Here is a 13,210-nt window from a genome sequence, read left to right on the forward strand (position 1 = left end):
CCAAAAGCAAGGCACATGAAAAATTCTGTTAAAATCAGTTCAGCCAATCTTACATGATTAGGAAACAAACAAACAGACGTCCATCTTTTATTTATATAGGTTATGGCACACAGGGAAATGGTTACGTCGTGTTTGGGTGGCACTGCATTCAGATCAAAATGCCCCACTCTTTACCATGTTCTAAAGTCACAGAGAAATTAAAGACCAGCAGACGCAAGGTTGGTTTACCTGAGCCACAATCAGCTTTTAATTCCATTCAACATTTCGTGACAGCAGCAGCAGCAATGAACGCAATTTAAATTTCAAATACACAGATTAGAAAGCGGCTACTGATCCAAAATGACATTCATCAAAGTGGGTCTCTGAAGCACGGGAGCTTCAGTCACAACCCGAAAAAAGTAAACAAAAAGAAGGACACCACCACACTACCCTGAGATTAGCAAAGAAATAAAATATATGCCAAGGGGGCTGGGGCACAGCTCAAATTTCCTGAGACGTGTCCTCCTGGTGCCTCCTAGAGGACTGAACAGCACTCTTAAATAACACCGCCCTGCATTTCCAAGAGCCGTCTTTGTGGTGCTTCCGAGATAAATCTGTCCTGCACTCTGATTGTTCACTAATGGGTGGAAGGACACCAGGGCATCTGGCCTGAAAGGGATGGCCACTCTTGGTGATTGTGCGGGCATGCACACACACAGAGGCACTTTTGAGCTTCTGGGAACTTCTAGTCAATCCCAGCCTGGTGTGACCGCCACATTCCAGTTGCACATTCCTGCAAAAGAAGAGGAGCAGAAGGGCAATAAATAGAGCAGTGCTATATGGTCCCCACACCCACTTCACCAAGCAAAAGTGACACAAACATCTAAGAGAAAAAGCAAACAGCGGGTACAGCTGCCTATCCCTGATCAAAGATACAGCACGGGGGACTTCTGGCCGAGAAATGTCAGCAGGTAAATACGGGCCCCTGAAACAGAAATGCATAAACACCTCCGTCCTCCCCCACATCTCTCGTATGGTCTTTGATCCTTGTGATGATCATCTGTTGAGGCGTTTCTAAAGAGAACCTGACTCCTCCGTTTGAGCAAGGGGTGTAGGGCATTGGGCACTGCCAGAGGGAACCCGACTCCTGTTTAGGCAAGGTGTGTAGGGCATTGGGCACGGCTATCCTCATACAACAGGAGGAACGAAGCCATGCTGTTCAAACATGGTGGCTTGTTATCCTGCATTTCTTTGCCCAGGCAAGTTGCTCTTGCACATGCAGGGGACTTTAAACCCTTGAAAGAGGAAACCACCTTCAAAGTAAACTGCGGCTTGCCTTTGAACTGCTGGCAGCTACAAAATGGAGGCCAGCAAGGTTGGCCACTTAAGCAGTGTGGACAAACACAATGGTGTAAACTGTGGCAAACCCACCAAGCACCCAGCTGGCAAGTCGTGCATTTGCCAAATAAGTAAAGTAACACTGGCATGGCATACGGTGAAAAGAAAAAAAGGTGGTATTGTGTGTTAACATTATGACAATCTGTAAATGTGGAAGGAATTTTCAGTGGTATCCATAGCTCTGGCTGGGCCTAATCTGCCAAAGTCTTAGTGCTCAAGTAATTTTTTGTTCTTAATTGGGCAATTGTGAACTTGTAATATTTAATAAAGTAAACAGATTTCTTAAAAATAAACATATTACTCTTCATTTTATATTTTTATTAAATTCAGCTGGTTTTGTACAATTTGATGCTTGTTTGATAAGTGACAAGACGGCAAATTAAATTTTTCTTAAGAACAAAATTTGCTGTCTGATTAAGAAATTTGTTCGAACAACAATGGTGGCCCTCTAGGAGACCCTCAAGTTAGCTGGTTAGATGTTGACTCATTTTATATCTCATTATGGTTTGGCTCTTGAGCCTACTCCCACCTGGACACAGTGGGCACCACAGTCAGGGTTGTGTTCTTTGTTTTTTCCAGTGCCTTTCACATCATTCTGTCTCATCAGCTGGGGAAGAAGCTCAAGGCTTTGAATGTTGATGCCCCCACAATCACCTGGATCACGGACTACCTGACCAACAAACAGTGGTTTTCAAGGCTGATGGATTGTGCATCAGAAATGGTGGTGCGTAATACTGGAGCACTTCAGGGACTGTCCTGTCCCTCTTCCTGCTTACCATCTACACAACAGACCTCCAGCACAATACCAGTGCTTGCCATCTACAGACATTTTCAGATAACTCCTCCACCACAGGCTGCATTATTAATAGAGACGAGACAGGGTACAGGAAGGTTGTGGACGACTTTATTTTGTGGAGTAGGGACAACACCCTGCAACTCAACATCAGCAACACAAAAGAGCTGGTGGCGGACTTACGGCGCACCAAGAATCATCTGAGAACATCAACATTCAAGCGGGAGGACATGGAAGTGATGCAGAGTACCCGGGGGTTCACATAAACAACAAACTGGACTGGTCTGACAACACAATGGAGCTGCATAAGAAGGGTTAGAGCAGACTGGACTTGCTGAGGAGACTCCGAGTCATTTGGTGTGTGCAGCAAGTTGAGGGAAATGTCCTACCAGTCCATAGTAGCCAGTGTGGTGTTCTGAGATCAAAAGACACAACATGCCTGAATAGACTTATCTGCTCCTTCACAGGATGAACCCTGGACACACTGGAAGATGTTATGGAAAAGAGGATGGCGACAAAATTGGATGCCATCATGAAAAATCCCCTCCAGGAGGTGCTGTCCTAGAGCACATTCAGCCACAGGTTCATTTCACCAGGGTGTGCCAAGAAGAGCCAGTGCTTCCACTCAATGTGCTCGTTAACTTCATTTTGAAAAATCTGCACAATAAACATTTGATTGATTTTTCAGTTGATTGATTGTATTAACCTGCGGTGAGCTGGCACCCTGCCTGGGATTTGTTCCCACCTTGCGCCCTGTGCTGGCTGAGATTGGCTCCAGCAGACCCGCTGTGACCCTGTGTTAGGATTTAGCAGGTTGGAAAATGACTGACCGTCAGACTGATTGTATTATCTGTCCTGTGAGTCTGCACTCTTGTTTTTTTTTATGTTTCTGTTGCTGTATGCATCCGACAGCCGTCTGGAGTTTTTTTTTTTTTGTTTTTTCTTTCCACCCTGGCCATCGGACCTTACTCTTATTCTATGTTAATTAATGTTGACTAATTTTATTTTTCTATTCTTCATTATGTAAATCACTTTGAGCTACTTTTTGTATGAAAAAGTGCTATATAAATAAATGTTGTTGAATTTCCCCATGGGATTAATAAAATGTATCTAAACGATGAAGGACTCCTGGTGTTAAGGCTGTGTTAGTCATAGACGTTATTCACGCAGTCTTAGTGAGTTGGTGGCAATTGCAGTGCATTCATGTAATCGCCCGTCATGTAGTTCACGTTACCGATGTGTATGTTTTGGACCTTGCAAACAGAAGAGAGGCTCGTCTTTATGATGTTGGGTGTTTAATTTATGTCAATAGAATAGCAAAAAAGAAAAAAAAAATATACAGAGATTGCAGCTGAACTCACTGTACCCATTGCATGGCCACCGGCTCGGTCAGGCAGCACGTTTTTGGCTGTCAGGAAAAGGGGGAGCTTCTGATACTTTGGAAATGTGAAACAGAGCTACAAATTCATCCCACAGTCACATAATTTGACATACCCAGCGATCAGCCACGGCAGTCATAAAGTTTGATATCGCCTTCAACTGGAAGTCATGTAATGTGAAACTAGCATTAAAAAGCAAGTCAACTAAATAAAGGCAAATGTCTGTTCCATTAGAAGCGGTAATTGGATGCAAATTAAGTAAAATTAGATGGAATGAAAACCTGCAGCCACTACAGCCCTCCAGGATCCGAGTTTGACGTCCTCACCCCACAACGGTGGCGTCCCATCCCAGTCCTGAGGGCCCCTTGTGGCTGCAGCTTTTTGTTCCAAAATGTTTTCACAATCAGTGAGTCATATTCTCTCTAACTGATCTCATTCTTTAATGGATCTTTTTTTTTTCTCTTATTCTGCATTTCGAAAACAGATTTAGTGCGAGAATTACACTCACGTAAAATTGAGAAAGAGTAGTTTTTATTTTTTTCAGTTTTCCTTTTAATTCACCATTTTCTACGGAACTCTCCTGTTTAATTGTATAACAGCAATGATGAAGTAGACACGAGAGCAAACAACACAAAATGATGAAAGGCTTCATACCTCAAACTTCAAAACTGGGTTTGCTAAATTGCATCGGAATGTAGAAAGCTTGTATTTGTGTTAAAAGGAGAATCTATATACTGCATATAATTCACTAAGGCAAGACACCCATGGAAAGCACGCCGGAAGGGGCAGGGACTCACTAAGCCGTTGACAAATAAGACACCTATGGCGCACGCAGGAAGGAACCACGCCCACCAACTCCAAGACCATTGGATACGACGACAACTCACAGAGCCACGCCCACCAACTCGGACGTGACGACACAGAAAAAGCGGCGTCATTTATATTCGTCTGTCGTAGAGGCCACACGCACCTCCGAGCCACGCTGACTGTTCATTGAGGCATGTTTCTCACGGAGGTGAATCGCCATATGCAGCGTGTAAAACGGTTTGTGAAGGGTATCCCATGGGATCCTTAAAACAATCCTTTACAACTGAAGTTAAAACACAATGAAGTAAGCAGTCTTTACAAACCGAGTTTACGGTTATGAAGCATGACCGTGTGCACCATAGCAAACTGTTTTACACGGAGGGAGCGGAATGGACGTCCTTCTCCTCTCCTCCTGTTCCACCCTCCGTGCCTGAGCGCCGTCCACCCCCATCCCTCCGTCGCGATGGCGGTCCACCAGTTTTCAGTCACGGACGATTGTGTGTTGGTTCGTTCCGTGCATTGTTACAATGTTACTTTTCTTGCTGATTTATTACATTACCGATTTTTCAAATGTTACTTTTCTCCCTGTGCTTAAAAATCATTAAAAAACTGGCCTGATTATGCGGTGTATGGTACGCCGCAGGTTGGCTAGTATGTAATATTCTTGATCTCGGTTTTTTAGGTTTTCTTCTTCACCATTGTTGTCTGGAGTCTGTTACTGCTGCCCACCTAGACCCTCTTCAGTTTGTAGACAGAGCAAATAGATCTGTGCATAATGCCATTAGCAGGGGCCTTCAGTTTGTGCTAGAATGTCTGGACTATGAATACAAGTTGGAGACTTCAGTTCAAGCATTTCACACCATCGTCCCGGAACTGTTGTCAACTAAACGTCTACAAACTGAGCTGAATGCCTCCACTGGTAAATGGTTTCACAGTTTTCTGACAAACTAGAAGTGGTATGTTCTAATGGGCTCCCACATCTAAGATGGCCTCTGTATTAGCACAGGTGCCCCTCAAGGATGCGTACTTTTCTCCCCTAAATTATTCCTTGTAACCCAATGACTGCAGGTTCTCTTGACACTTCAGTAAAAATCGCTACATTTGCAGATAACGTCACCATTACTGGACTTATTATGAACAGTAATGAAACTGACTACAGAGAGGAGGCAACTCGTCTTGTGTCTTGGTGAGCAACCAATAACCTGGTGCTCAACACCACCAAGACAGTGAAATACGACCTCAGTCAATATGGTGGAATACTTACAAATACTCTCAGCTGGGACATTAACACCACTTCCATCTCTAAGAAGGTTCAGCAGTAGTTGAACTTTTTACGTCAACTAAAGAAATTTAGCATTTCCAGCCCATCCTTGTGCAATTCTAGACGTCATAGCTGAAAGTGCAACCACGTTCTCCATCGTTGTCTGGTTGGGTTCAGCAACAGTGCACTCGAAAAATAAATTACAGAGCATTGTGAGGTCTTTTGAGAATACAAATGGCTGTACCCTGCCATCTGTTGCAGACCTGTATGCTTCTAGTGTCATAAACCATGTCAGAGGTATCTCCATGGACTCATCTCACCCAGGTCTTGTTTGTCTGGTTTGAAAAAACCCCACCTGATAAACATTTTAGGTCAACTTAAACTAACAGACACCTACACGGTTTCTTTCTCAGAGCCATAGCCCTCACAAACCAGACATTTAGCACACATTCCTCACTAATGTATGAAGGTGCCTCTGTGTCTACGGCATATACATGGATGTGTGTGCATTTACATCCACACTATACCCGGTGATCCCAACTGGGGGTGCGAGATGGCATTTCTGGGCAAGCGACAAAGAGGAAGGTTGCGTCGTAATTCACCAAAACTGAAAGGGGTGTGTTGTCTGACTTTATCGTGGTGCAAAAGAATCAAGCATGGGGCACAGATCTGTCAACTGTGAATGAGCCAGAGAATTGCGCGTTCTCATGGGTTCCCTGCTGCGGGTGGAGCGTTCGTAAAGATGAATATCTTTGTTAAAGAGAACAGAATTCGGAGCTTGTAATGATCTGAAGAAAAGGGCGAGGTCTAATATTGATTTCTGTGCAAGTCCTGATCATAAAACATCACCGATTCTGAGGTTTGATTAGACATTTTTGCCGAGTGGGTGTGGAGAGGGACAAGCGGGGCTGAACTGGATGCAACACCTGCTGCTTACACTCGGCCCATCTCCCCTGCTGGCAGTAAGTGCAGCAATTTTAACCGTGCGACACATCTGCATTTCAACTGCAGCGCAGGCGTTATCGAGGCACAAAGCTCATCAGCACCACACCTGTTGCTTCACAGCAGACTCCAATCCCCCAGACCCCTCAATCATTGGTCATGTGTCATTTTCTCATGGTGCTTGATGCTTTGTGGGATATGCCAACCCCAGATCATCAAGCAAGTGTATAAGCTTCAAGGGGTACACATTTACAAAATGATTTAGATTTATAAAGATAAATTGCTCAACTTAAAGGCTCATTTGTTAAGTTCAATTTGTTCACCTGCACTATTTGTGGTTCAATATTTAGAAATTTGATGTGTTCATCTTCAAATGTGATATTATCCTTTGTAGGGGGTGTGAACATAAATCAGACATTTGTGCGGGGCATAGAAAAGGTTGGGAACCACTGCCCTGTACACGCACGCCTTCATTTGCATAGCTCCTTCATAATCGCACTATTTAAAAACTGTTTGTAATGTTTGTTATTTAAACTTATGACTTTTGTTTGTGATGTTGTGTTAAGTTACAAGCAGCTTCAAAGATGCCAAGTTAAATTTCTGTACTTTAAGTATTGATGAATAAATGTGATTTGACTCTGAGCATTTTCACTCTCTGCTTCTTCAGATGTTCTCGTTATTTAGGACATCATTTCACAATGATCAAGATTATGGGTCTGGTGTCACCCCCGTGAGTCATTTAACCCCCCTGTTTATTATACTCACTGTTAATTATCATTATTAATATCCAATTAAGGTAGAAAAAACACCCCAGAAAAAGGTGAATTAACTAGCTATAAAACTGGTTTGAACAGAATCCTGCAGCCACACAAGTGTCCCTCAGCTGGAATTGACACCACTGCCCTAAAAATGACAGTTTGGAGGTGTGTGAAAGTAAACCTTGTGTCCAGTACTGCAGGGACAGGCTCTGAAGCCCAGGGCACAAATAGCTAACTTTTAAACCGGCACTTTTGTACTAAACGGACGGCAGTGAAACCTCCATCATGGAGTCCAACACTAGCGTCTAGGTTGATGGCAGCGCCAATGCAAAATGGTAAAACAGCTTTTGAAGACGCCAATAGTTAATACTGTATTAAATCTGCATTGTGTCATCGTACTTTTTATCAATGACACAAATCTATTATCGTGACACAAAGACTGGCCTACCCCAACTACAAATACTAACCTTAAAGTTGGTGGGGGTGGAGGTTTCACTGCCGTCCGTTAAGTACACAAGTACCTTTAAACCTTTGAAGTATGGGAGGAAATGAATGAATTGGATGAAGCCACGTTACATCTTACTGGTGTTCAACCAATCTAGCTACATATTACAAACAGGATTTTATTATTAAATAAAGTGTGCCATTCATTGATCACATTCTAATTAGACATAAATTCTTTCAAAGCTTCCAATCTCATGAATGGGGAAATCATACATTTATTCTGCCAGTTTCTCAACCTGCTTTGTCAATTAGAAGTTTGTGCAGAGCCAAGGGTAGTAGCCTACTCTAGACAGGATGCCAGTCCATCACCGGTCACACTCATTCAGTTTTGGTCTACCAAACAATGGGTGATGAGAGGTGTGAGAGGAATATTCAAACTTCACACAGACAGAGTGCCGTGAATGGTCGCACACTCAAAAGCGATCTGCTCAAAGTATGGATGCTTTCTGTGTGTGTACTTACTACCGTGCGTTACTTAGGTCAGCTGAGGTTCACCTCCACTCGTAGGAGGCCTAAGCCCTAAAGAAGGCTACACCAGTTACTTGGACCCCACATTTTTATGACATTGCTACCGTTCACCCTTATCACAGGATGTGAGAAATAAATACCTCACAAGTAATGCTACCCACCTTCATTAGTTGCCCTACCCGATACCCAACTCAAAGCGGAGTAGTTTGCATGCAGTTCTCCCTGTTAAACTGACATTCATAGCCTACTCACCTGGGATCTCCAAGGACACTATGCTGACAGATACTTCCACGTGCTGACAAAAGCAGTTGGAATGAGGGAGTAAGGGACAGTGGTGACGCTGCTCCAGGAGTCTGTTACAGGATCGTAACAGTCCAAAGTCTTACATCTTTGAGCACCAAAGTAGCCACCCACCACATACAGTCTGTTGCCTGAAGCCACAGCATGACAGCTTATTCGCCGGGCCACAACATCACCAAACTTGACCCACTGAAAGTTTTCACTGTTGAAATGATAAGCAGAGCTGGCTGAAAATTCAGTATCCCCTCCAATCACCACAAGATGGCTTCCCACAGAAGCAGCGGCTGTGTAGCGCCAGGGCTGGGGACAAGTTGCTGGGACAGTCCACCTATTTTCTCCAGGATCAAAGCACTGCACCTTGGGCAGGCGGTCATGGCTAATGCTGGTACCTCCAAAGACAAACAGCTTCCCTTTCGCACCAACGACCGCAGCATTGCTGACACCCTCACGCAGTGGGGCCATGAGGGACCATTTGTTAGTCTGAGGGTCATACTGTTCAACTTGCTTGAGAGACACAGAAGGAGAGGCAGGGAAGGAGCCAGTGAGTGCTGTATGGCCACCTACTACATACAGCATATAGTCTAATTCAGCCGACCCATGGCCAAACCTGGCAACCAACATCGGTGTTGCTTTGGACCACTCATCATGGAGGGTGTCGTATACCCACACATCTTTGGATGCACCATTCTCAGAGCCCTTCCCTCCAGTCATATACACCCTGCGACCAATAGCACAAACGCTACATTCTTTGCGAGGGCTAGGGATATCCGTCTTGGGCACAATCTCCTTGGTCACTTGGTCGATTGTGTACACTTTGTCACAAACAAGTGTCTGCCCTCCAAGCAGCAATAAGGCCTGACTGACTTTGCGGGGTCGGGCACAAAAGCCAGTCACTAGGTCGTCATTTTGCAAGACCTTTAACTTACACTGCATGGCATCTTCAACTATTTCTCTGCCCACCTTGTGACCTGCCACCAGTGCCTCCGATGCCACATTCTTCCGAAGGAATGGCTCAGGGAGCAAGGCCAGCCTCACACAACGCAAGAGATCAGGGAGAGAGCTGCGCCGAGAGTCCAGGTCGTACTTCACCCAGTCCATGGCAGCCTCATACACCAGGCTTTCATCCTCCACCTCCAGCTCCTCACTTAGAAGCAGTTCCAGTAGCTTGTCCTTGGGGAGACTCAAAAAGTCCTCAGTCTTAGACAGAGTGGCAAAGTTGGCCAGGCACATTCTCCAGGACAGCTCCAAGAGCCTATGACACTGGTGAGCATCAGAAAGGAGCATCATTCCCAAGCAGTTGCTGGGGTGCAGGTTCTTCTCCAGGAAGTCTGCAGAAGCGTCTTTGATGTCGTGAAACTGCAACATGTCTGCAGCCTCCAGCAGGGACTCGGCATTCTCCTCATTCAAAACAATGCGGGACGAATATGCATAGTCCAGGAGGAGCTCCAGAACTTCAGGATGAAGTGTGTCATGAAAGTTGACATCAGGATCCTGGCTCTCGCGGAGGCCACCACAAAACATAGCCTCAAAGTAGCGGCTGCATGAGGCCAGCACCGCCCGATGACAGTTGAAGGAGCGGCTCCCTGCCCGCAGTACCACATCTGTGAATTGCTGCCGTTTACGCAGCAGGTTTAGGTGCGTCAGCATGCTGTCGGCATGTGTGGGCTTGTGAAACAGCTGAATGTTCATGGAGCCCGAGCTGGAGCGGGACTTCCTGTTCTCATGTTTGCTTACAGACATGGTCAGCAGGGCTGCTTTCACCTAGAAATGGGGAAAGGAGAAAGAACTTATTAGGATTGAGACACTGTGTCTAACTGCCTTTAAAGATTGTAGATCCTGTAGTTTGTAAGCTACAAAAATGGGGTCCCAAGTGCCAAATGCCAGGAGACTCCAGGTGCCACACCCACATGCACAGCATAGAGGCAGAAGGAAAACATAGCCTGCTTTCCCTCATTAAATGCCACTTTTTAGCAGTATGTTGCGTCTCTTTGTACGCAACTTGTCAAATAATTGCACCAGGTGCCAAACTAGCAGGGTAAATAAAACATATCCCAAAATGCTAAATTTAAAACACAATTACTGCTCAGGAGCTGAGCCAGAAGACAAACCTTGCAATGTACTAGTTGCTCTACCTCCCTACCCTCACCTATGTTCATGAACTTTGGGGAATTACCAAAAGGGTACAAGCAGCTGAAATTAGCTTGCTCTGTGGTGTGTCTGGGCTCGCCCTTAGAGACAGGGTGAGAAGCACAGACATCTGGAAGAGACTAGGAGTACAGCTGTTGACCTTCTGCATCGAGAGGAGCCAACTGAAATAGATCGGGCATCTAATACAGATGCCTCCTGGATGCCATGTGGAGGTTTAATGGGCATGACCAACTGGGAACGACCTAGGCCTCGCCAAGAGGATTACTGCTGCATTCTGTGTACCTCGGAAGTTGGATGCTGGAGCTGGAAGTGATGCCACACCCGAGTTAACCAAGTCCCAATAAAACACTCGGAAAAACATTACAGATGCTTCCAGGAAAACCTCTGCGGTGCTGTGCTATTTTGGAATACAGACAACTATTGAACAAAGCATCACACATTCAAACACTGTAGCATGGTATCCACGGACAGAGGTTGAGCAGTACCATGTCATCCAAGGACTGAGGAACAATATCATGTGTATGACAGAAATGTTAATAAACAGTATAATACTACTGCTTTTACTAACATTTGGATTGATGCCCTAATCTGAAATCAGACTTGACAGACCAGCCCCAAATTTCTGAGTAGGAAATCTGACTAGTGGGGGGCATTCCAATGGAAAATTCCCACTTCCCAGTTCAAACGAAATTCCTCATCACTCTCCCAGATGGCCAGGGAACGCATTGGTATGGGTTGGCAAGTGTGGCTGTGGAAAGGGACGTATGGGCCTCACTGCTAAGACTGTTGCCCCCATGACCCAGTTCCACATAACTGGCGGAAATGAATGAATAAATCATTGCATTATATAATACTTTTCAGGATGATGCCTAAATGCCTAAACATCAAACTCAAGTATTAATGCAGTTATAAGCAGAGAACTTTGGGTCACCCATTCAGTCAGTGGTAGATCTGTTATGGACTTTACAGTCTTACCAGTGCTCTTAAAAATATTAGTTATTTTATAGCACTTTACTATGTTGTGTGGTTCCTTGTCAATTATTACTTGACAAAGAACCGTTTCGTTCTTTGGGCTTTGAAAACTTCTTAATACGTGGACAAAACAGAAACCTGTAATCTATAGCAGGCAACCTAGCAAGATATTGACAGATGAAGAAAACCTGAACGAAGCATGTGTCATTGCACGCAGCATGCTTCATTTTAAAATCAGGAACCCACTGAGATTTCACAAATCTGTTATCAGCTATTCATGGGTATATGTATTGAACCCGTTACTGAAAGGTTCTCTCGCAAACCTTCACATGGATTGTTCTATTGGGAATCAAAAATGGCTTCCCAATGGCATCGCTCTGAAGAACCACATTGGCAGCTTTATTTTTAAGAGTGTACTAGGCTACACTGCCAACAACAGAGTAAAAATTAAGCGCAACCTGAAACTGTTAACATTCATTTGCTTTCTGAGGTGTTGGAAATCTTTTGATGGGTCACACATTTTTCTCATTTTGTCCATCACTGCATTTCCACCCAAGCTTCCTTTTACCTGCAGCTTGTTCTCCCACCCACTACCTACATCATCATTTTCTCTTTCTTCACCTCTAACTTATTTCTTCCTCACCAATACCTTCAATTCAGCAGCTGAAGTGGCTCACCGCGGAATGGAGCGAGATGTCCATCTGAATTATGGAGCTCTGCTACATGACTCACTGTTAGTAATGCGCCCTCTCTCCCGTATACCATACCCACACCACTAAGTCCTCACGTCATTTTAAATGTAAGGCATGTTCCCAAAATAAGAAAAAACATGTAACCTTGCAGAATGTGTACTAAAACACCTCACAAATTAGTCTCGGGCACATTTTAGACGAAGACGCCTATTGATTGGGTCAATTCAAACACCCAGGTCCTTTTTAACTGTACCACAAATAGTTGGCATCATCTCACAGACTTCTCTGCTCAGTGGTCTTCCCCTGGCAAGCTACCTCACAAAGTGCCACCTTCACTCCCAAAACCTCCTCAGCTCAACCGCTTTATTATGGCGACTCCATTGCACCCTCATGCCTAACAAACGACTACATGCGCATCAGTTTCGGGTACCGACTCATTTACTTCACTCCTGCTACTTACCCAAAAGTGCCGACACGCCGTTTCACTATCCACAGCAAAGAAATGAAAAAGTTAAACGACAGAAAGAACGCACGCGTCCTGGAAACTTCTCACAGCCAACTCCTCCGTGTGTGGATCAAACAGTCGAACTAAACCCCGCCTACTGCCCGGAGCCCTTAGAGATACAAAGTAGGCGGTTCTTGACCACACCCCCGAAACTGAGCGGCACCAATAAAAAGTGAAAGAGCAACAAGCTCCCGCCTTTTATGAAGATGCCACGCCTACCGAAACGAGCAAAGTAGAAACCATTAGACATTAGAAATAGGTTTATGTTCCCGGAATTATCCACCTTTTTCTTTAATCGATTTTA

The 13,210-nt window shown here is 44.7% G+C and overlaps 1 protein-coding gene across 1 annotated transcript; it reads right to left on the bottom strand.

The window, feature by feature from the left end:
• Positions 1 to 219: 219 nt before the first annotated feature.
• On the bottom strand, positions 220 to 12,984 carry enc3 (ectodermal-neural cortex 3). The gene is made up of 3 exons (XM_039766764.1): positions 12,862 to 12,984; positions 8,542 to 10,350; positions 220 to 772 (listed from the first exon to the last, which is right to left on the bottom strand). The coding sequence occupies exon 2, from the start codon at positions 10,327 to 10,329 to the stop codon at positions 8,560 to 8,562; it is 1,770 nt and encodes a 589-aa protein (XP_039622698.1). The 5' UTR covers positions 10,330 to 10,350; positions 12,862 to 12,984; the 3' UTR covers positions 220 to 772; positions 8,542 to 8,559.
• Positions 12,985 to 13,210: the final 226 nt, after the last annotated feature.

The sequence above is a fragment of the Polypterus senegalus genome, chromosome 10 (assembly GCF_016835505.1).
Source record: "Polypterus senegalus isolate Bchr_013 chromosome 10, ASM1683550v1, whole genome shotgun sequence".
In the NCBI taxonomy this organism is placed as follows: Eukaryota; Metazoa; Chordata; class Cladistia; order Polypteriformes; family Polypteridae; genus Polypterus; species Polypterus senegalus.

Excerpts from the sequence above, each read along its gene's own strand:
- enc3 (XM_039766764.1), bottom strand. The coding sequence starts at position 10,329 with ATGTCTGTAAGCAAACATGAGAACAGGAAGTCCCGCTCCAGCTCGGGC.